This window comes from Castor canadensis, chromosome 13 (assembly GCF_047511655.1).
Source record: "Castor canadensis chromosome 13, mCasCan1.hap1v2, whole genome shotgun sequence".
NCBI classification, from domain to species: Eukaryota; Metazoa; Chordata; class Mammalia; order Rodentia; family Castoridae; genus Castor; species Castor canadensis.
Window position 1 is genome coordinate 122,475,353 of NC_133398.1, and position 20,237 is coordinate 122,495,589.

At 52.8% G+C, this 20,237-nt stretch overlaps 1 protein-coding gene across 15 annotated transcripts in view; it reads left to right on the forward strand.

Annotated features, from left to right (window-relative positions):
- Wnk2 (WNK lysine deficient protein kinase 2) overlaps positions 1-20,237 on the forward strand; it is a 128,608-nt gene that overhangs the window by 90,447 nt on the left and 17,924 nt on the right. For 7 of the 15 annotated variants that reach the window (XM_020186437.2, XM_074052515.1, XM_020186425.2 and 4 more), the window contains 9 exons: positions 1,775-2,601; positions 2,796-2,874; positions 4,791-4,879; positions 4,967-5,646; positions 8,384-8,598; positions 9,599-9,769; positions 10,580-10,678; positions 16,665-16,709; positions 18,309-18,547. In XM_020186437.2, coding sequence (XP_020042026.2) covers positions 1,775-2,601; positions 2,796-2,874; positions 4,791-4,879; positions 4,967-5,646; positions 8,384-8,598; positions 9,599-9,769; positions 10,580-10,678; positions 16,665-16,709; positions 18,309-18,547 — 2,444 coding nt within the window. The remainder of the gene's footprint in view (positions 1-1,774; positions 2,602-2,795; positions 2,875-4,790; positions 4,880-4,966; positions 5,647-8,383; positions 8,599-9,598; positions 9,770-10,579; positions 10,679-16,664; positions 16,710-18,308; positions 18,548-20,237) is intronic. The other 8 variants (XM_074052512.1, XM_074052517.1, XM_020186473.2 and 5 more) reach the window with 5 other exon arrangements.

Here is a 20,237-nt window from a genome sequence, read left to right on the forward strand (position 1 = left end):
AGTTAAAAATGGAACTATCATATCGTCCGGCAATTCCACCTTTGAGTACACATTCAAAAGAATTGAAAACAGGGTGTGAAAGAACTATCTGCTCTCGGTATTCATTCCAGCATTATTCACAATAGCCAAGATTTGGGGAACAGCCTAAGTGTCTGTCCACAGTTGAGTGAGTAAAGAAAATGGGTGCATACACAGCAGAATATCGTTTAGCCACTAAAAAGGAAATTCCTGCCATTTACAACCATATGGACGAACCTGGAGGACATTATACTAAATAAAACGAGCCACTTACAGAATGATCCCACTTGCATGAGGTATCTAAATAGCCAGACTCAGAAGAAGTAGAATGGAGGTTGCCAAAGGTGAGTGGGGATGGGGAACAGGGAGTCACTATTCAACGGGCATAAGGTTTCAGTTATACAAGCCGGTGTATGAAACACTGCTGTGTACTGGCAAGCAAGAGGGTGATCTTATGTTAAATGTTGGTACCACAGCTAGAAGTAAAAGTAAAAGCAGTCCACAGTGAAACCCCATCACACACACCCAGGCCGACTTGTGGAGGGAAGGAAGCCCAGGAGCATTGCCCATCGAAGGGGATCTTGGCCCCTCACTTTGGAGGGAGCTTTTAGCAGCTTCTACTGAGGGCAAAGGTATTCTCCAATCAGCAGCTCCTCTTAGGGACTTGGCACTAGCACACTTTGCTTTACTGTTAGTTGAGGTCCCACACTGGCCACTACCCTGTGTGCACCAGCACAGAACAGGTTTGTGCATCTTGACAGAATGACACAGGGGCATCTCACATGCACGGTGTTCAGAGATCAGGTGGACCCCAAAGATAAATACAGTACCGTTCCACAGATCAGATATTCCAAACCCAGTAAAACAGAATATATAGCAAAGCCATAAAGCCAGACAGGAAGAAGTGCTTGTCACAATTACTTACCTTTTGTCAGGACAGGTGAGAGAGGACATGGTGTCTGGGGGAAAGGAGGGAAGTTTCAGGTTCTGGTACCCCCCCCTTATCTCCTTTTTATGGTTTTCGTTTTTGTGCATTTTAATCCTTTTTTTTTTTTAAGTAAGGAAAGTTGGGCTCCAAGGCCACATGGGTTTGGGGAATGCTGCACTGTGTTCCTCTCAGATGTCACACTTCCCACAAGTGGCCCAGAAAGCTCCAGAAGAATGCTGTTGGGCTGTGTTTCCCAGCATACATCCCTGACCCCTTCCTCCAAGATCCTTTGCTGGGCCTGGCAGGGCATGGGCTTCCATGCTCTGACCAGTGACTGGGCGTCCGATGGATTGCAAGGTTTTGGGTTCCTGCTTTGCTCCTGGATGTGGAAATGTATACAGCTAAACACTTAAACACCGTAACCTTTAAAATCCATTGCACAGTTTCTGTTGGTTGACCAGCACAAGATGGACAGACAGATATATTTTATGAAGCTCACCTAGTGGGGGACGGTGTGTAGATAGAGGCAGATGATACAGAGCTGAAGGACAGCGTTGGGAGGGCGGTGCGGGTGCAGCCTAGGGGACACTACGGGAGCATAGAACAGGAAGTGAGAATCGGCCATGGAGAGGCTCATGGAAGATATTTTTGGAGGACAGCAGCTGTGCTGAGACCAAGTGTGTACAGGCAGGGACAGCACAGATAGGTCAGCGTACTTGGACCACAGCCAGGTTATGGTACAAGGAAGGCGTCTTTGTGCGTAGGGAAGGACCAGTTGAATAGGGCCAAAGTGAGTGGGTACAAAAACATTTTCCCCGTTTCTTCTAGACACAGCACCCTATACAGACCAAGTGACCTTGAAGGAAAAACCTGGCTTCCTAGCTGCTCAGCTGCTCCTGAGCCAGGCAGGCCCCAGTGACCCTCCTGGCGGGTCACCAGTCCCCATGGCACCATCCTCCCCTCCCGTGGCTACTGAGCCCCAAGACGTGGCAACACCAGCCACCAGCACTATTCCAGAGCCAGCACCAGGGACTGCTGTCCAGGCAGGGGGCTCAGGGACTCCTCAGGGGCCAACCAGTAAGCCTGAGACCCCCCAGCCACTGGCTGAGACTCCCTACACCCAGCGTGCCCCACAGCCCCTCAGCACGGACAGAGGACCTTGTCCCCCAGCTCCAGAGGCCTCCCGCTGCCCCATAGGGTTGGGGGAGCCCACCTCAGCTAGGGAGGTCAGCGCCCAAGGGGAGCCTCTGCCTGCTCCAGCATCAGAGCCCAGTCCCTCCTGTGGGGCCCTGCAGTCTGCTATCAGTCAGCCAGCACCCCTGATGCCCACCACAGTGGGGGCCATCAGTTTGGCTGCCCCCCAGCTCCCCAGCCCCCCTGTGGGGCCCGCTGCTCCCCCACCACCACCCTCAGCTCTGGAGTCGGATGGGGAAGGGCCACCCCCTAGGGTGGGCTTTGTGGACAGTACTATAAAGAGCCTGGACGAGAAACTTCGGACCCTGCTCTACCAGGAGCATGTCCCCACCTCCTCGGCCTCTGCTGGGACCCCCATGGAAGCTGGTGACAGAGACCTCATCCTGGAGCCCCTGAAAGGAGATCTGCCTTCAGCTCCTAGTGACATGGTCCCAGGGCTTGCCCGGCTGCCCCAGTCATCGGTGAGTAGCCCTCATGGTGACCCACCATGCATAAGAGACCTCTCTCTGGGGTCTTACGGAGGAGCAGGTGACACAGATCAAATGTCTGCATGGAGGGACAAGGATGCCTCTGGCCATGAGAGGGAAAACAGATTTGTCGAGATATTGACAAGCCAGATTCACAATTCTTCCCTTTTTTGTGTTTTGACTTCTAGTTGGAGAAGTCAGAAACAGCCCCTGCAGGATGGCCACCTGCAGATCAGGAGCAGGAGGGCGTGTCGTCACCAATGACAGGTAACAGGCTCAAGGACATGTCCTACCCTGCAGTCTCGAAGTGCCACCAGCCTTCCTGGACTCAGACTTCCTGCATCTGCACCCTTACCCTTCATGCTTTATGGGATTAAATGATTCTTTCTGGATTAAAGGCTCTAGCATAGAGGGAGGGGACCTAGACACTGCTTAGCCTGCCATGCCTGTTTGAGAAGGAATCACTGTCACACTCCAAGGAGAGAAAATCTTGTCGTGGAAACAGATGAAAGCCGCAACGGAGGAGAGGGTACTGGGATGTTGTAGGGGTCATGTGACAGGCCCCTGGGCTCCCTGATGCCTAAGTGCAGTGGCTTAGTCCCTAGCCCCCGAGCTTCTTCAGCAAGGTTACAAGATGCCGGATATCATGGGTGGAGTTGATTCTGCAACTCCTGGAAGCTGCAGAGACAAGATGGTCCCAGATCTGCTGGATTCCTCTTTGGCCCCAGCTGCTGTGGGCTCTTTTGCTTTGGTTCTCATTTCATCACTCAGACCTCTGAATCTCCAGCATACGGAGTTCTCCACCTACTAAGGTGCAAGATTGCTTCTCAGCCTGGAATTTCTTGGGGGGAGTGGCATGATAAGAATGGTGGCAGCTGATAAGAATATTGGGAATGGGAATCCTAGTGTGTGTCTGCAGCATGTGGCCCCCGGAGGTCCAGGCTGCATCGGCAGAGCAGAGGGAGCTGTCCAGCTCCATCTGGGGGGGAAGGGGCAGGTGGGGGGCATGGGTGGCTGTGTTTGTTTCTGGACACCACACTTTAAGAGAGGTCAGGGCAGCAGGCACCGGAGTCTGAATCTGTGCACTTGCGGAGCTGGCAGTGTTTAGCCTGGAGAAGAGGAGGGACGGGGCAGAAGCGGGAGAGACCTGAGCCCTGCCACTCAACTCCCCTGTCACTCCATCTGGTGTTGGCCTCATGCCTTAAGAGGTATCCCAGGGCCCCTTTAACAGAGTGAAAGCTTCCATAGCTTGCAAGTGATATAATTTGCACTCCAAAATCTACATTCTTCCCAGAGTGCAGAACTCAGGGTGGAGCGGAAGGCAGAGGTTGGGGGCTGGGGGTGTGGAGAGCCTTCAAAATGACACTAGATCTAGATTGGAACAGGTGAACTTTTCTGGAAGTCAAAGCTACTCAGAAAGAGGAGATGCAGCTGGTAGTGAGCTCCTCATCCCTCAAGGTGGGCAAAGATGGGTTGCGTGTTGCCAACCCATAGGGATGTGCGGAGGAGAGCCAAGCATTGTGGTCTCCCCAGGAATCTGACATTCGTATGTGGGGTATGCAAAGCAGACTCGTGTACATACTTGGGCACACGTGTATGCACGTGGGTGGTAGCTTTCTAGTCCCTCCTGGAGGCTCCATTGGCTCCCACTACCTCCTTGTGCAGCTTCAGTTCCAGCTTGCCCATGAGTTTCTTTTGCCATGTGGACGTCTCGCCTCAGTGGCATCCCCATACCTCAGCTGTCTGGGCTTCTTTCGTGAGCTCTGCATGGCAACCCCAGGGAAGCTGGCCAGGATTGTGCTGTCCCCACTCTAAATGGAGCTCCCTGGGGCAGCTGCAAGGCAGTGGGTGCTCCCTACTGCCAGGGCTGGAACTTGTCTATTGATGTGTTGGTGTGCTGTGTTCAAGGAAGCTGGGGAAACAGGGTGCCGACCATCAGGTGTGGAAGGACCTGAAGTGCGAGGGTGCTCTGGCTGGTTGGCACCTCTTCCCTTCTTCCAGATTTGTAGGTGTGTTCCATGAAGTAATGTGCACCAGATGCCCTGGTGTCCCTAAGAATGCCAGCTCCCTCTCCTTGGCCAGCCAGCAGCACTCCAAAGGGATTTAGCATGGGTCTCCTGATTAGGAGCCATCCGTCTCTTCCTCTTCCCCCAACCCCAGTAACGTTGTCCATGTTCCTGCAGCAGAATCATCTTCCAGCAACACTCTGGGTTGTGACAGTGACGGAGGGCAGGTGGCCTCAGATTCACCCGCATTGCCCTGTGCTCCCCAGGTAAGGGCATCTTTTTCTTCAGGACACATTGCTGACTAGCAGACTTTGCTCTTGACCAGTATTCTCATGGAATACCTGTTTCCACAGGCTGCCCCTGATTCTGTGAGCCCTGCACACTTGAAGCCCACAGACCAGAAGAACGGGATCCCTGTGATAGAATCCATGAAGAGGTACCCGGGGACATTCACAGATAGTAGCCAGCCCAGCCACTCCCCAATGCATGGCGCTTGGGCCTCAGGATCCCCTCGGAAGCGGCCAGGGCAGCAGGATGGCAGCTCACCAGCCAAAACCGTGGGCCGCTTCTCAGTGGTTAGCACACAGGACGAGTGGACCCTGGCCTCCCCCCACAGTCTGAGGTATTCCGCCCCACCTGATGTCTACCTGGATGAGGTTCCCTCCAGCCCGGACATGAAGCTGGCTGTGCGGCGGGTACAGACGGCCTCCCCCATTGAGGCTGGCATGGGTGAGCCTGTATCCAGTGACTCTGGGGATGAGTGCCCACGGAGGCGGCCTCCAGTGCAGAAGCAGTCCTCCCTACCCAGTGGCGGCAGTGTGGCCAGTGACATTGTGAAGAAGGCCACTGCCTTCCTGCACAGGTCCTCGAGGGCTGGCTCACTGGGCCCTGAGACACCCAGCAGGGCAGGTGTGAAGGTCCCCACCATCAGCGTTACTTCCTTCCACTCCCAGTCATCCTACATCAGCAGCGACAATGACTCAGAGTTTGAGGATGCCGACATAAAGAAGGAGCTGCGCACTTTGCGAGAGAAGTACGTTAGGAACCCGGGGGCCCCTCTCCTGGCCTGTCTGGGTCCTGCAAACTGTTGGATGGAGTTGAGGTCCTGGGCAAGCAGCACCCACTTGCATATGGGTCAGGCTGACAGCACAGTGATGATGCCTCTTAGACCCATCGCTGTGGCCATAAGGGGAGAGTCTCCCAACCAGGTTATCCTTCACACAGGACTGGCTCCACCCAGTCACCTGCCTGGTTCCTGGCATCTCTGTAGGACCACAGCTTCCCTACCCTTCCTTCACTACCTGGCTTCTTCGTCTCTCATCCTCAGGGAAGACATCTTAGCATGTCATGGACAAGTTTATCCTTATCCCACCTCTTTCCTTATCCCACCTCTCTTTCCCTGTTTCTCTTTGCCTCTGTCTCTCCCTGTCTCTCTTTGTCTGTCTGTCTGTCTGTCTGTCTCTCTCTCTTTCTCTCTCTCTCCAGCAAATATTCTTTCTGCTTCTCTGTGGTCAGGGGTCACTGCTGCCCTGAGATACCCTTTGGGACTGATGACAGACCTGACAGGGTAGCTCCTAGGGTATGGCTGGTGGACCCCACCAGTGGCTAAAAAGTACTTGCTAAGTACTGTCTGATGGGCTCAGAAATCTCAGGCACGTGCAGAGGGAGCCATGTCTGCAGGACCTGGTGCACAGAGGGCACCAGGAGATATTAAGGATGCCCTTGAGTGTCCACAGGAGTCATGTGAGGAGTGAGCTGTAGCCAGGGTCAGCAGAAGGCGAGGGCTGGAAGAGCTGCTGGCCCTGGGGGTGGTCAGGAAAGCAGCCCCAGTGGCTACACCACCAGGCTGTATCCAGCAAGCCTGCATTGAGGCAAGAGGATGGAGGGACCCAAGATGGGGACTCCTGAACTCAGTCTCTCTGGGATTGTCCCTTGGGGAGCCAGTGGTCAGAGTGCAAAGGAGAGTTGGGGTACAGCAAGGCCACAGTCTGGGTGCCACCCCTGCAAGGAAGCCTTGGGGAAGGGAAGAGTTTGGGTGGCAGAACATCAGGATATAAAACTGGTGGAAGCTCAGAAGAGAGCCTGTACCCTGAGTGAGAGGAGAACTCGGTGGGATGAGGTAGAAATGAAGGGCAAAGCCTAGGGATGGAGTAGGTTGAGAGGTAAGGCATAGCCTAGAGATGGGGTAGAAGCCAGAGATGAGGTGAAGCCTAGAGACAGGGCAGGGCCCAGAGTGGGTTAGAGCGTTGAGCTGGAGCAGAACCTAGAGTTGGTTCAGGGCAAGAAGATGGGAGAGGGTCCTTGAAGAACCTCAAGATAAGGGATTTATGGAGCCCTAGAAAGCGGGAAGTAGTCCCTGGTAGGGCCAAGGAGCACAGTGGAAAGGGATGTTCTTTTTGAAGGGGGTGGGGAAGCGTTCGAACCTCAGTGTAGAATTGAGGGGACTGGGTGGCATCTGATAGGAAGTAGCCAATGGTTCTAAGCTTTTCTTGCATCAGAACCCCCTGGGCACCCTGTTAGTACTCATTGGTATCTCTAAAGGCTCCAGGATCTCTGGGCCTTGCTCAGAGTGGCCCTGAATGCAGGGACAGTCCCAGCTTGGGAGTCACACTGCAGTCTGGGGCTGAAGCAGCCAGGCTTTGTGACTGCAGGCCTCAAGCCTTGGCACAGAACTCTGTCCTGAAGTCCTGCCTGAGAGGCCTCTCCACTGACCCAGCAATCCTGACAGCTGCCAGCCTTCCTCCAGAAGTAGTTGTAAGGGGAAAGCCACTCCATATTTTGTTACTTTTATTTATTGATTTTTTTTGGCGATGCTGTGATTAGAACTCAGCGCCTCACACTTGCTAGGCAGGCGCTCTGCTGTTTGAACCTACTCTGCCAGCCCTATTTATTGATTTTTTTTAATAGCTAAAGAAAGTCTTTGTAAAACAAAGTCGGCAGGAGGTAAGTTAGAACTTGCTTTCTTATTTGTAACTGTGAAAAACACCCATTTTACCATCGTAAAAAGTGGAGGAGATGGACGGAAGGCGGGGTGCAGAGGGGCAACCCTTATTGGAGCAGCCATGGCCTCACTGCAGCTGGTGTCAGCCTCTGGAAGCTCATTGTGAGGTGCAGGAGGATGGTGAGCAAGGTGGCCAAGGGCACAGCCAGCAAGTCCCCAGGGAGGCACAGCAGGGGACACTGCCTTCTTCCTGCATCTCAGCCATGACCAAAACCCAGTAGGGTGGTGTCCAGCTGGGAGTCCAGACCAGCAGCAGCGCCGTGCTTCCTTTGAGCTCCCTTTCCTCCTCACTTGCTTTACTGGCATGGAGCTATTACCTCACATTGTCCTGGAAGAAAGGCAACCTTTTTGTTTCCTGCTCCACTCTGATTCTTTGTTCATCTGTGCTAGCGTGCAGGACTTTTTTTTTTCCTTTTTTGGTGGTACTGGGATTTGAACTCATAGCCTCACACTTGCCAGGCAGGCGCGCTCTGACAATCAAGCCACTCCACTAGCTGTGCAGGCCTTTAATTGCAAATGTAAGTGTATGTGCAGTCGCCCATGTATCCCTGGCCACAAGTCCAGGATTCTGGATATTTGAAAACTTGAAGCCTCTTGGCTCACTTGTGCTGGGTGTTTTCAGTGCTGGAGTTCCCTCACCTGAGCCTTCCTATAAGGATAACAGTACCTTTTAGAAATCCATGTGGCACAGGCAAGGCTGTCTCTTCCCAATGGCTGGGCCCCTCCTACAGGGGAAGCCTACCCGCCCTGCCTCTTCTTTTTCCCTCAGGCACCTGAAGGAAATCTCAGAGCTGCAGAGTCAGCAGAAGGAGGAGATTGAGGCTCTGTACCGACGACTGGGCAAGCCACTTCCACCCAATGTGGGCTTCTTCCACACGGCGCCCCCAAGTGGCCGCCGGAGAAAAACCAGCAAAAGCAAGCTGAAGCCTGGCAAACTGCTGAACCCCCTGGTGCAACAGCTCAAGGTCGTGGCCTCCAGCACAGGTTGGCCGCTGAGTGGAGGGCTACAGGGGGCTGGGGAACCCTGAGGGAGCCTGGGAAGCAGGCTCTGCATAGGTGCAACACCCCCAGATCTGGAAGAAAATTTGGGGTTTTTCTCTTTCTGCCTCTCCTTTCACTGGAGCTGGGAAGTCATTGCAGGCACAGGGAGGCTCCAAGCCTCTATGCTCAGTGCAGAGTCTCAAGGTCTGTGTGGGAAGGGGCTGCCTGGAGCCAGGTCTCAGCCCCAAGAGAAAAGGGGGAGTGCCTTCCGCCACCCCTGGGCTGCAGGTATGCCCAACAAGCCTGGGGTCACTCTCCTCCTGCTTCTCTCTTTAGGGCACTGCTTAGGACAGGAGGTAGCTGCGTCCTCTGACCCAGTTTCGCAGGCACATGTCAGCTGGCCTGCTCAGTGGGTGTCAGGCAGCTGCCTTTGGGGGCAGGGAGAGAATGGGGACATCCTCCAGGCCTGGTAATCTTGGTACCCACTCCCTACGACTGTACTGGCCTGGCTCTAGCCAGCATCCTTGCACGTCAGGGTTCGTTTGAGGCTTCCAGAGCAGCACCACAGGGTATATACTGGCCAAGAACCCTAGCACTCTGGGGTGGAGGCCCCCTGCACCCCAAGCATGCCAAGCAGGAATATTTTGGTACATTAACTATAACCACTCCCTAAGCACACGCTGTCCACAGATTGCATAAATTACACAAATTCAATGCCACAGTGAGAGGTGCACTGTTCTACTTTGAACCCCCGTGTGTCTCCTGTCACTTACTTGCATAGCACAGGTCCAGCATGGCATTGATGGCATTGGGATTAGTAGGGACAAGGTACTTCCTTTGTTCTTTTCCATCACTCCCATCCAGATTGCACATGTGCCTGTTGTCTGCAGGAGACTCAACTTCCCCAAGGTCACCCAGCAAAGAGCAGGGAACACTCAGTCCCCAAACCGACCCCGTCCAGCGGCACCAAATGGTGCCTGTCACCTCTTCTCCCCCCGCCCAGGTCACTTGTCTGACTCCAGCAGAGGCCCTCCCGCTAAGGACCCTGCCCACGCCAGCACGCACCCGTGCGCCAAGGCAGTTCAGACCCAGCAGCCCTGCTCCGTCCGAGCCTCCCTGTCCACAGACATCTGCTCCGGCTTAGCCAGTGACGGAGGCGGAGCTCATGGCCAAGGTGATTTCCAGCTTGCCTGTCTCCGAGCATGTGCCAGCCATGTAGGGCCTCAGTGGTGTCCCAGGAGCACGCCCGAGTACGTAGAGGGGGCCAGAGCTGCAGCCAAGGCTGCTGAGCAGCTTTGTTTAAAAAAAAAAAAAAAAAAAGGAAAAAAATTTTTAAAGATGTAGTCTTTGGATGCAATCACCAGGTCTTGCTGTAAGCGGCTCAGAGGCAGGTGATGGCTTTGCTAGACTGGGCATCCAGAAGTGGCCAGGACCGGGAGGGGTCAGCCCAATGACTGGGGAGGGGATGGGGCCTGGCATCTTGCTCTGTTGTGCAGCGCCCGTTCCTAGGCACTGGCTGCCTTTCCCCACCCACTTCCCTGCAGTGGAGCCTGAGGGTGCTAAACACTGGGTCCTTCCAAAGTCCCTGGGACGGCTGGGGGACCAGGGCTCAGCTTCTCAAGCTGGGAGTTTGGCCTTGAGGAGGAAATGCTGGCTTGTCAACGCTGCCATGGATAGCAGCAGCTGCTCGATAAGGCGCTCTCCTGTCCTCACCATCTCTGTCCAGAGAAATCATGGTGACTGATGCAGGTGCCCCGCCCCACCCACCCACCCACCCACTCCTCTCCTCTGGGCCGCTTCTCTTCTGCTCCTACCGCTGTCTCCTCCCATTCCATGGTCAGTGGCTTTGGTGCTCGGGCTGGGCTAGATGGAGCCGTGGATGTTAAGTTACGAGGCTGGTGTGGCTGTTGGTGTGGAGGAGGAATCGAAGCAACCTGTACTTGATAAGTGTTCTCTGTTTTCTTCCCTTTATATTCATTTGCAGGCTGGACGGTTTACCACCCAACGTCTGAGAGAGGGGCCTATAAGTCTAGTAGCAAGCCTCGTGCTCGATTCCTCAGTGGACCCGTATCTGTGTCCATCTGTCTGTATTTGTTCTTTTGTATTTTCCCACCTCCTGGCCCTTGGTTCTCCCCTCCCCACCCCCTGTCTTTGTAACCTCTCATGCATTTTCATAGGATGCCTCCCCTACCCCTTGAAGTCACCTCCTCCATATGAAAGGTGGACCCCATGAGCCCTCTTGTTGAACGCCACTGTCCACGGTCCCGTCCCCCCTCCCCCGTCCCAGACAGCCGTGTGCATGCTCTTGGCTGCGCCTGGGCACCAAAAGCATGCACAACAGCACGCCTGCCTTACCACACAGCCCCTCCACCCCACACATGCCAGGACATTCTGCATCTCTGCCGTCACCTCATTTATTTTGTTTTTCTTATGTTGGATGTAGATTTTTGTTTTGTTTTGTTCTTTTTCTGTTGCAATCGTGGCCAGTATACATGTCCGCTGTTCCCCAGTTCCAGTGACAACAAAAAGACAACCCCAACCTTATGTTAGAGGCACGGTGTGTTGCACCCATGCCTGGGCTCTGAAGACATGCATGTAGTAGGCCAGTACAGCCCTACTGTCTGGAGGACAGGACCTCTGTGCAGGGGCCAACGCCCAACACCTAGCCCTGGGGCCACTCACTGTCCCACTCCCTGCATGTAGAGATGTGCTCCAGAGGCTGAGGGTGGGGCTCAGTGGCAGAGGGCTTGCTTAGCATGCGAAAGGCCCTGGGTTCCATCCCCAGCACCACAATCCAAAAATATGCCCCAGCTAGGGCTTTCTGAGACCCCCTCCCTCAAAAGAGGAAGATCTGACCCCCCTCGGCAGCCTCTCTTCACCCTTTGTCCACTCCAACTCCCCTGAGCTCTTCCTTTGGAACCTGCCTCCTGCCTGTCCCCTTGCTCTCTTCCACCCAGCTGGAGCATTCTGCTGGTGTGTTTTCCTCCGACCCCATGTGATCTCAGGGATGAAGTCTCTGGCACAGCTCCTCAAATAGCCACCAAATAAAAACCCACTTCCTGCCTCCCTCAGATGCTCTGGGCTCTACACCCAGTGCCAGGAGTGCACACCTGCTTGGGGCTGCCCACCATTGTGCAATTTGTTTTTAACCCTCACGACAATTGGCAGGTGAATCCAAAGCTGTGGAGTTTTTAGGTTTTTGTCTTTTTAACAGGAAAAATAGAGCTTTTTGGCAATTGGATTGAGTTGCTAGTTTGGGGCACATGACTTTTTGCTTGTACAACAAAGATACATTGTGGTTGTGGAGACCCAGAGGACCATGTCTTGGGTAGGTGATCATCGCCATTCCCTGCTCTCTGCACCAGAGACCCATGTGTGCCATCAGTCTCCAGGCAGGACAGGTCATGGGCACAGGCCAGGGACTTGCCAATGGTTTCTCATCCATTTATTAGGCTGCCCTGTTTGAGCCACGGTGGTGACCAGCTAGTGATACATCTGGCTTCTTGCCAGGTGCTGAGTTGAAGCTGGGGAAAGACTGGGTGGACTCCTTCTGTACGTCCCTCACATCTTTCCCACAGCCCAGCCCTAGCCCTGTCTCCCAGCCTCATCGTGGCCTCTGCTTGCCTAATGTCGTTCTTGCTGTCCCTAGTGGGCGTGCAGCTCACACTGGGACGGTTGCCAGGGTTGAAGTCACCTGGGTATCTGCGTGTCTCTCGTCTCCTGAGTAGCTCATGGGACCCATAGTGACTTTCTGTGTGTGGGCTGAGGTGGTTCAAGTGACCATAGCACAGTTGTTGCGCCTCTGAGATCAGCACCGCTTCTCTAACCAAGCTTGTGTTTTCATAGGGTTTTCATTGATTTTACTATGCATTTTTAGCCCAAGTTTTTTTTTTTTTTTTTCCCAATAATGAGGCTCCAGGAGGAAGGAACAGACTTGACTGGTTGGCTTCGGGTGTGGCATGTGCCACCTGTCTGGGTCCTCTGTGGATTGCTAGCCCCCTTTAGGCCAGGCCTGGCCGATTGAGTCTTTTCTGAATAGTCATATCATGGCTCCCATACGCTCTCAAGTGACTGGTCAGGCAGCGCCCAGTGGATGCCTGTTCTGGGTACCTCTTGCTGCAAGCATGGATAGGAGGGTGGCAGCTCAGCCACCAGGTTAGCTGTAAGCATCCCCCGCCCCCCCACCACACACACACAATATGGAGGTGTAGCTAGAACGGTCCTTCTGTTCTGTGTGCCCCTGGCCTCTGGGCTGTAAGGATCTGAGCTTCTCATTCAGCTGTTTGTCCTTCTGCTGGTTCCAAGATAAACTACACAGGACCCCCCCACCCCAAGAAGGTGGGGTTTTGAGGTCTGTGAGGATTGTGTATTATGTGTTATGGATTGGACAAGAAGTCAAAGCTCCATGAGCACGAGAGACCTGAGGTGACAGGATTGAGCCGGGTTGGGGGCCAGGAGGAAGGAAGAGCCCTCAGCTTATTCAGGGACAGCATGAGCAGATGGCCAGGAAGACGCTGGAGTGTGTGCACCCAGTCATGCATGGCTGTGAGGTGTGGGGTTCAGGGCGATGCTTCAGGGATGCTTGACAAAGCCTAGTGAAAGTTTCAGTTCAGTGCCTCAGTGTGTGACACCCCCCGCTTCCTGAAAGACAGAAGGCTGGTAGGAAAACAAAACGTGCCTTAAGTTTTGTTGTACAGAAAGATCTGGGCTTCTCCAAAGCTCGGAGGCAAGGTGGATTGTAGCTGGGGAAAGAGAGTGGGCTTGGGCCCTGTCTGGGGTGGCTCCAGTGGTGGAGGGAGCCCCTAAGGAGGTGCAGAGGATAGGTTAAGATGAGACAGCGGATAGGTAGATCCCTAGGTGTATGGAGCCTGTGTCAGACATCCATCTCCAACCTGCACAAGGCCCTGGCAGACCCTATGCTCATGCCCAGGTCCCTCCTGTAGTAGGCCTCATGGCTCCAGTGACCATATATTGTCCTAAAGGATGGTGATCATGGAACCTAGGAGGTCCCAGAACAGAACCAAGATAGTGCTTGGTTGTTTTATTGGTCAGGAGCTGTCGTCACGGCCCACTGACCTACCTCCTTCTGTGCCCTCCCCTCTGTCCAGGTAGGCACGAACACCTTCTGGGCCTTGGCCTGCCCACAGGAGCCATGAAGTCTCATGTTGTATTGTCTTATCATTACCATCCCTCAGCTACATCAGGTCTGATGCAGGGACCCTCTGCAGCACTCCTAACCCTCTCCTACCCTGAATATTATTGCTCCCTGGGTGACAGTGAAAGTCCAGTGAGGCCCCCAACAAAAGACCCTCGGAGCACAGGTTCCACCTCACAATGTCCACCAGGTCCCAACCTCTGCATCCCAAGCTGCCTAGGTCCAGGGCCAGTGTGACTCACCACCAAGGGCTGTCAAAACAGGCCTGTGGGCTCCAGAGTCCCATGGGACCCAAGGCTACACTGCTCAGGGACAAGTAAAAATGGGGCAGAACCAAGGTGCATTCATGTCCAAACTGATGTTTTGTGGACAATTCTTGGTTTTTCTCCCAGCTTGAGAATGTTGTTGCTCAGTGAAGAGACAGAACAAAGAGACACCGGGCGGGGGAGGGGGGGGCAGCCAATGCCGCTGTTGGGTAGGGCTGGCCCATTGGAGGTCATGAGGGGGATGAAGTGGAGCTGCTTGGGCCAGCTGGGAGCGGTGCTAGGCTTGAGCCACCTGGTTCCAGGGGGGGCTGTCCCTACAGGGTCTGCACAAATGAGGCTGCTTCCTCCCACTGTTCCTGTGAACCTCATCAATATTTGAACGCTGAGATATAAAAAGCAAATGTGAGGAATTGCTCCAAGCCTGCCCCAGTTTTTATACCATCTGTCCTACTCAATCACCCTGGGCTTTGAATCTGTCATGCTTAAGGCGTCCTCCTTGCCACCAGCCAAGGGTCCAGATGGTGGTGGGTGCTGAGGCCATGGAAAGGGCTGGCTGTCAACCCAAAAGCAACATCTGGTCTTGACCAAAGCACAAGGCAGGGTGGAGCAGCAGGGCAGGGTGTTCGCCTCACTACAGGGACAGGTGGGTACCCTGGGAGACCAGGATGGGCCTTGGTGAAGCCATCATGCCTCTGGCTGGCTTCATTCACTCCCCCATTGCTGTTCTGGGCAGCAGGAGCCTATGGGGGTCTGTCCTGACACTGTGAGGGGTGGGGGACCAGGCTGTGGGCATGTGAAGGCCGGGCCCAGATCAGAGCAGAGATGATGAGGGAGGTGGATTAGGAACCTTCTAAGCTGAGCGGTAGCTGCAACCCTGAGGTTCTACATTGAGTGTAGCCAGAGAGCAGTGTGGCCTTGGTATTAAGGAACCAGCATTGAATGGTTTGTCCATAGGTCCAGAGCCTGGTCACCTGGGGCCAGAGTCCAAGAAGGGTGGGAGCTGTCTGCACTGTGGTCTCCTGGGACCTGACCTGAGTTCAGGAAGGCCAGTGGCAGCTGGTCTGTCTGGCATTCTATCTAGTATGACAGTGGCTGAAAAGGAGCCCCAAGTTTACTGGCCACACCAGAAAAGTGCAAGGACTTTTTTTTTTTTTTAAATAAAGCATCTACTACAGCTTGACTGAGGGGATCATGTGTGACTGTATCCCTCTGTCTTAGGGCCATCGTATGGGATTATTGTGCCCTAGATGGAGCTACAGCCCTAGACAAAGCTGAAGGGACATTGGTTCTCTCCTGATGCCCCTGTACTCTGATTCCAGACCAGACTGTGTAGAAAACACAGTCTTTTTGTCTCTGAAAGTGGACCAGAGAGGGCTCTGCTCTGCACACATTTCACCCAGGGTGGATCTGCCTGGATCTCTCCTGCTCACCTCCCTTCCTTCCGTTAGAGCAGTAAAGTCTCCAACAGAACTTCACCTCCTTTTTCCCCACTGCAGATTTAGAGATCACACAGAACACACTGAAAATAATGAGTCAAGTTTATTTCAGCTGAGTTTCCAGGTCCAATACACACAGCCTGGGCTGAACTTGGGCCAGGGAGCCAGGCCAATGTCTGCCCTCTGTTCCCTGTGGCAGGAAGCCATTCATGAGAAGGAAGGCTAGGGTGGCTAAGGTTTTTCCAGGCCTCTGGATGTTCTGGGTCATGTGGGGAGCATATCCCCGAGGGAGATAGTGTGTCCTGGCAATGGGGGCTACAGGCTGGAGTACAGACCCTCCCAGTTAGTGTGGCTTTGCTGAGTGACCTTGGGGAAGTCTGTGTTCCTCCTCACCAGTCCAAACTCCCTGGGAGGCCAGCGGATAAGCCAGAATGGTAGCCCTTCCTGGCATTGCTCCTAGGCCAAACTAGGATGTCACATGCAGTGTGTTGCCTTCCTGACTTGTCCCAGACAGTCTCTGGGACAGAGCTGTTTAGTGGTGGTCCAATAAGGAAGCCTTGCCCTGCCCCAGTGGAAACACAGACAATTGCAAAAGAGGCAGCAGCATCTCCCAAAAATCAGGGTTGGCCCCAGGATAGCCCCTCTTACTTCCCCATTTGATGCCCCTGCCTGGCCTTATCCAAGGCAGCCATCTGGGATCCAGAATTGGCCTCAAGCCTGCAAAACAATGTATCTTTTTGCACTGAGAAAACCTCTGGTGGCCTTGGTAGCCAGCCAACCCAGGTCATGCCCAGCTCCATTCAGGGCCCCCAAGGCTGACTTTTTCTTGGTTTTTCATGCCTCAACCAGTGGGGTTCCCAAAAGCCTGCCTTTTAAAAGCCAAGTGGTGTGCTTTTGCTTTTTTTTTTTTTTTTTTCCCCCTTGCTTTTCTTTTTTCTTTTTCTGGAATATGCTTCTAGAGACAGACACTTCTCCCTGAAGTTTGGGGGCTTGCCCTAGCACCTCCGCCTCGTCAGCGAAGCCGTGAGAGCCTGCACGCTAACTGGGCGTCCTGCCCCGTTCCCCAGGCTGGGCCGGCCTTCCTCTCCGATCTGCTGCCTGTGTCTGTTCCTCCCTGCACACTGATGATTCTGCTTAAGTGTGGTAGTGTGACCGGTGTGTGCTGTTCTGCCTAACCCTGTGGTCTTGTGTCGTTTGTTTTTTCCCTTACAGGGTCAGCCCTGAAGCGTCTCTGCCTAGGCAAAGAACACAGCAGTAGTAATTATCTGGGTTTTTTACCCCCTTTGCCCCTTCTCATCGCATGGGCTTTATCGTGGCTAGTGCACACCAGGGTCTCCCGTGGCCGGGCGGCGTGGCCTGCTTTGTGCCTGCCCGGCCGGGTTCTGCTTTGCTTCTGCCTGGAGGGATAGCTTCCCTCGGTTCCCCTTTGTGTCTCCATGGCTCCTAGAGTTTGTGCAGTCTTGCCAGTTCACATCTGACAGGCTTGTCCTTCTCCGGAACATCCACAAATTACCATTTGTTAATTGGCTCCTTTTCCAAAACCATAGGCATCAGTATTTCCCTGAAGTGCTAAAGCTGAGTGCTTCCCCTGAGGAGAGATACCAAGACCGAATGGGTATTAGTCTACCTGGGCCACTCACACCTCTCTCTCTCTCTCTCTCTCTCTCTCTCCCTCTCTCTCCCGCTCTCCCCCTCGCTCTCTCCCCCTCTCATCTCTTTCTCTCCTGGTTTTCTTTTTTAAATATATAATTTCCTTTTATCTTTTCTGGCTAAAAATCACATGTAGAAGTAGTTCTGTGTGTGTAAAATCTCTTCACTAATTTGTAATTGTTTGTGTCTGTGCTCTGTCATCGCTAGCCACTAAAGTTCACTACATTTTGGAACAGCTTGTTTGAAGAGATGGTCTTTAGTTGTTTGTTTTTCTTTCTTTCTTTCTTTCTTTCTTTTTTCAAGTGCAGAACAACTTTAAATTGGCCTACTCAAAATTGCTAGCCAGAAATTATATGACTAGGAGAGAAAAGAGAAGAGACACAATTAAAAAAAAAAAAACAAAACAAAAAAGTCCTATGCTGGTCATTTAAAAAAAAACAAAAAAATAAAACTTTCAATGAAGCAGCCAAGCATTCTGGTCATCAGAGCAGCCCCCAGCGCCCCCTGCCTCGCAGCACACCCCAGCGGGGGCTTATAGCAAGTGGAGCCCACATCTAGGAGCTCAAAGTATTTGCACCTTTTATTAATACCTTCCCCAAATGTTTGGGTAAGGAAACAGGCCATTTCTTAGCCTTGATTTCCAACTACCAAGCCATTAAAATTCATAGGGATGCAAATAATGTAGCCTGTCCAGGGGGTGCTGGAAGGCTGGCGGCAGCTGCCACAGGCTGAGTGCTCTGTAAATTTTCCCAGACTCCTCTGCATCCTCACCTAACACTGAGGATGCAGAGGCCAAAGAAATCTGGCCCTTGTCCCTGGGACACCAACGCTCATGTGTGGCCAGCTATGCCAAGCGTTTCCCACACTCTCACACATGAGTCTGGTGGCACAGGCAGCAGTGGACACAGAGTGGACTTAACAAAGGTTGGCCTGTCACAGGGTCCTGTCCTCTGGCCTGGCTTATGAGATGGGTGACCAGCCACCTGGCAACAACCCAGTCACTGCCAGCCCATGCATTGATTGCTCTACCATGTCTAAAAGTGGGCAGCGAGGCCCCTTGATCCAGACCGCCTCTTGAAGCAAGGTGTTGCCTGGCCCAAGTGAGGCCATTGTCTCGGCCATCACATAAGAGTGACTGTAGTCAGCTCACAAGTGGTGCTCGGCGAGTGTGTGGCGTCACCAATCCTGGCCTATGTGACTCCCCAGGGTCCTCCACCAGCAGCCTGGCCCCAGGCCCCGAGCCGGGTTCCCAGCCCACCCTGCATATCCAGGCGCAGGTGAACAACAGCAACAACAAGAAAGGCACCTTCACGGATGACCTGCACAAGCTGGTGGACGAGTGGACAATCAAGACAGTGGGTGCGGCACAGCTGAAGCCAACGCTCAACCAGCTGAAGCAGACACAGAAGCTGCACGACATGGAGGCCCCTGGAGAGGCACGGGCTGTGAGTATGGGAAGGGCACGGCTGTCCCAGGGAGGGGACGGTGGGAATGGTAGTGATGGAGGAGTTGCTACCATCCTGCATACTGGGTAGTCTTCGTGCTAAGCTTACACTTTGCTTTCACGATCTGAGCTCATAGTCACCATAGCCCCACGAATAAGGCCTTCCTCCTTTTCAGATTAGGGGCATGTGACTTGCCTGGGATCCCATAGCCAGAGGTGGTATAGCAGCAACCATGACCTAGACAAGGCAGCCTCATCTCTGTAGACAGACCTACCTCCACCCGCACTCCATCCATCCCCTGGCTGGAGAAATATGCATGTCATCTCTGAGTGACAGCCAGCATCAGGCTTCAGTTCACATGCGCCCAGGGCCATCGTGGGGCAGGAGTGGCCCTCAGAGGTCTTGGAATATAATTGCATTTTGTGTCCGGACTGGTTGGAGGAGGTAGTGGAAGGTTGGTGTTATTTTTACCTTAAAGGTTTCAGCTGAAGCCATCTGGCTACAGTATTTTGTGGTTGTTTTGAGTGTGGGAAACTTCACGCTATGAATGTGGCTTTGAAAAGTTTGAAACACACAGAAGAGTTGAAAGTCGGTCATTAACACTGTATGCCATCACCTGCACCATAGGTGACATTCGCAGTGTTCATCACACATGTCCATCCCATGAGGGGAAAGTTTGCTTAGGAATCTAGTTTCTTCTACAGTTTTAACACCAGTTGGATTTTCTATTTCTTCTTGACAGTCTTGTCAAATTCTGCTTTCCTAGCAATTACTACCCCTCCACTAAATCTATCAGAATTTTCAAATCAATTTTCCTAAAATTATCCATAATACCTCGTTTTTACAATTTGCAGCGTTTACAATGACGTCCTGTTTTTCATTCCCTGTGGCTGGAAGGTGACAGTGATTTCTGCCATCTCTCTCTCTCTCTCTTTCTCTCTTCCTCCCTCCTTCTCTCTTTTCTATCTCCCTTTCCTTTCTCCCTCCCTTCCTCTTTTATCTCCTTAAGGATTTTTAAATTTGATTGGCCTTTTCAAAGAATTATTTTGTCTTTGATGATGTTCTTTATACTTCACTAACTTTTTTCTTTCTGTCTTTGGCCTAATTTTGTTCTAGAATGTTTCTTGGGCCAAAGGTATGGCTCAGTGGTAGCAGGCTTGCCTAGCATTTGTGAGGACCTAGATTCTAACCCCAGCACCACACACACAGAAGGAGAAGGAGAAAAAGAAAGAAAAAGAAAAAAGAGTTTCTTAGGATGTGTAGTTTACTGATTTCTAGCCTTTCTTTTATAATGTAGCACACAAGGCTATAAAATTCCCTCTGGAGGTTTTAGCTCCAAGCCAAAAGCATTCATCTCAAAATAAGTTCCACTGTGATTTGAAGGACAACTGTTAATTGGCTAGCCACCTTTTTATAAGTGACTTTTTTAGTTTAGCCACACTATGATAGGTGTTTTCCGCTCTTTGAAATCTTCTGAGACTTTCTACCTTTCTCATTGTTCCTTGGATATCTGTTTCTTTCCCTCTCTGTGTCCACACCCACAGGCTTCTGACTCCTTCAATCTATTTTTCCTGGAATCCCATCATTTCAAGAACAAAGTGGACCATCTGGAATGTGGCCCCAGGGCCCTGTGGGGTCTGCCTCCTGAGCCCAGCAAGTTCAGCCTTGTGTGGCTCTAGCCACATCAGCT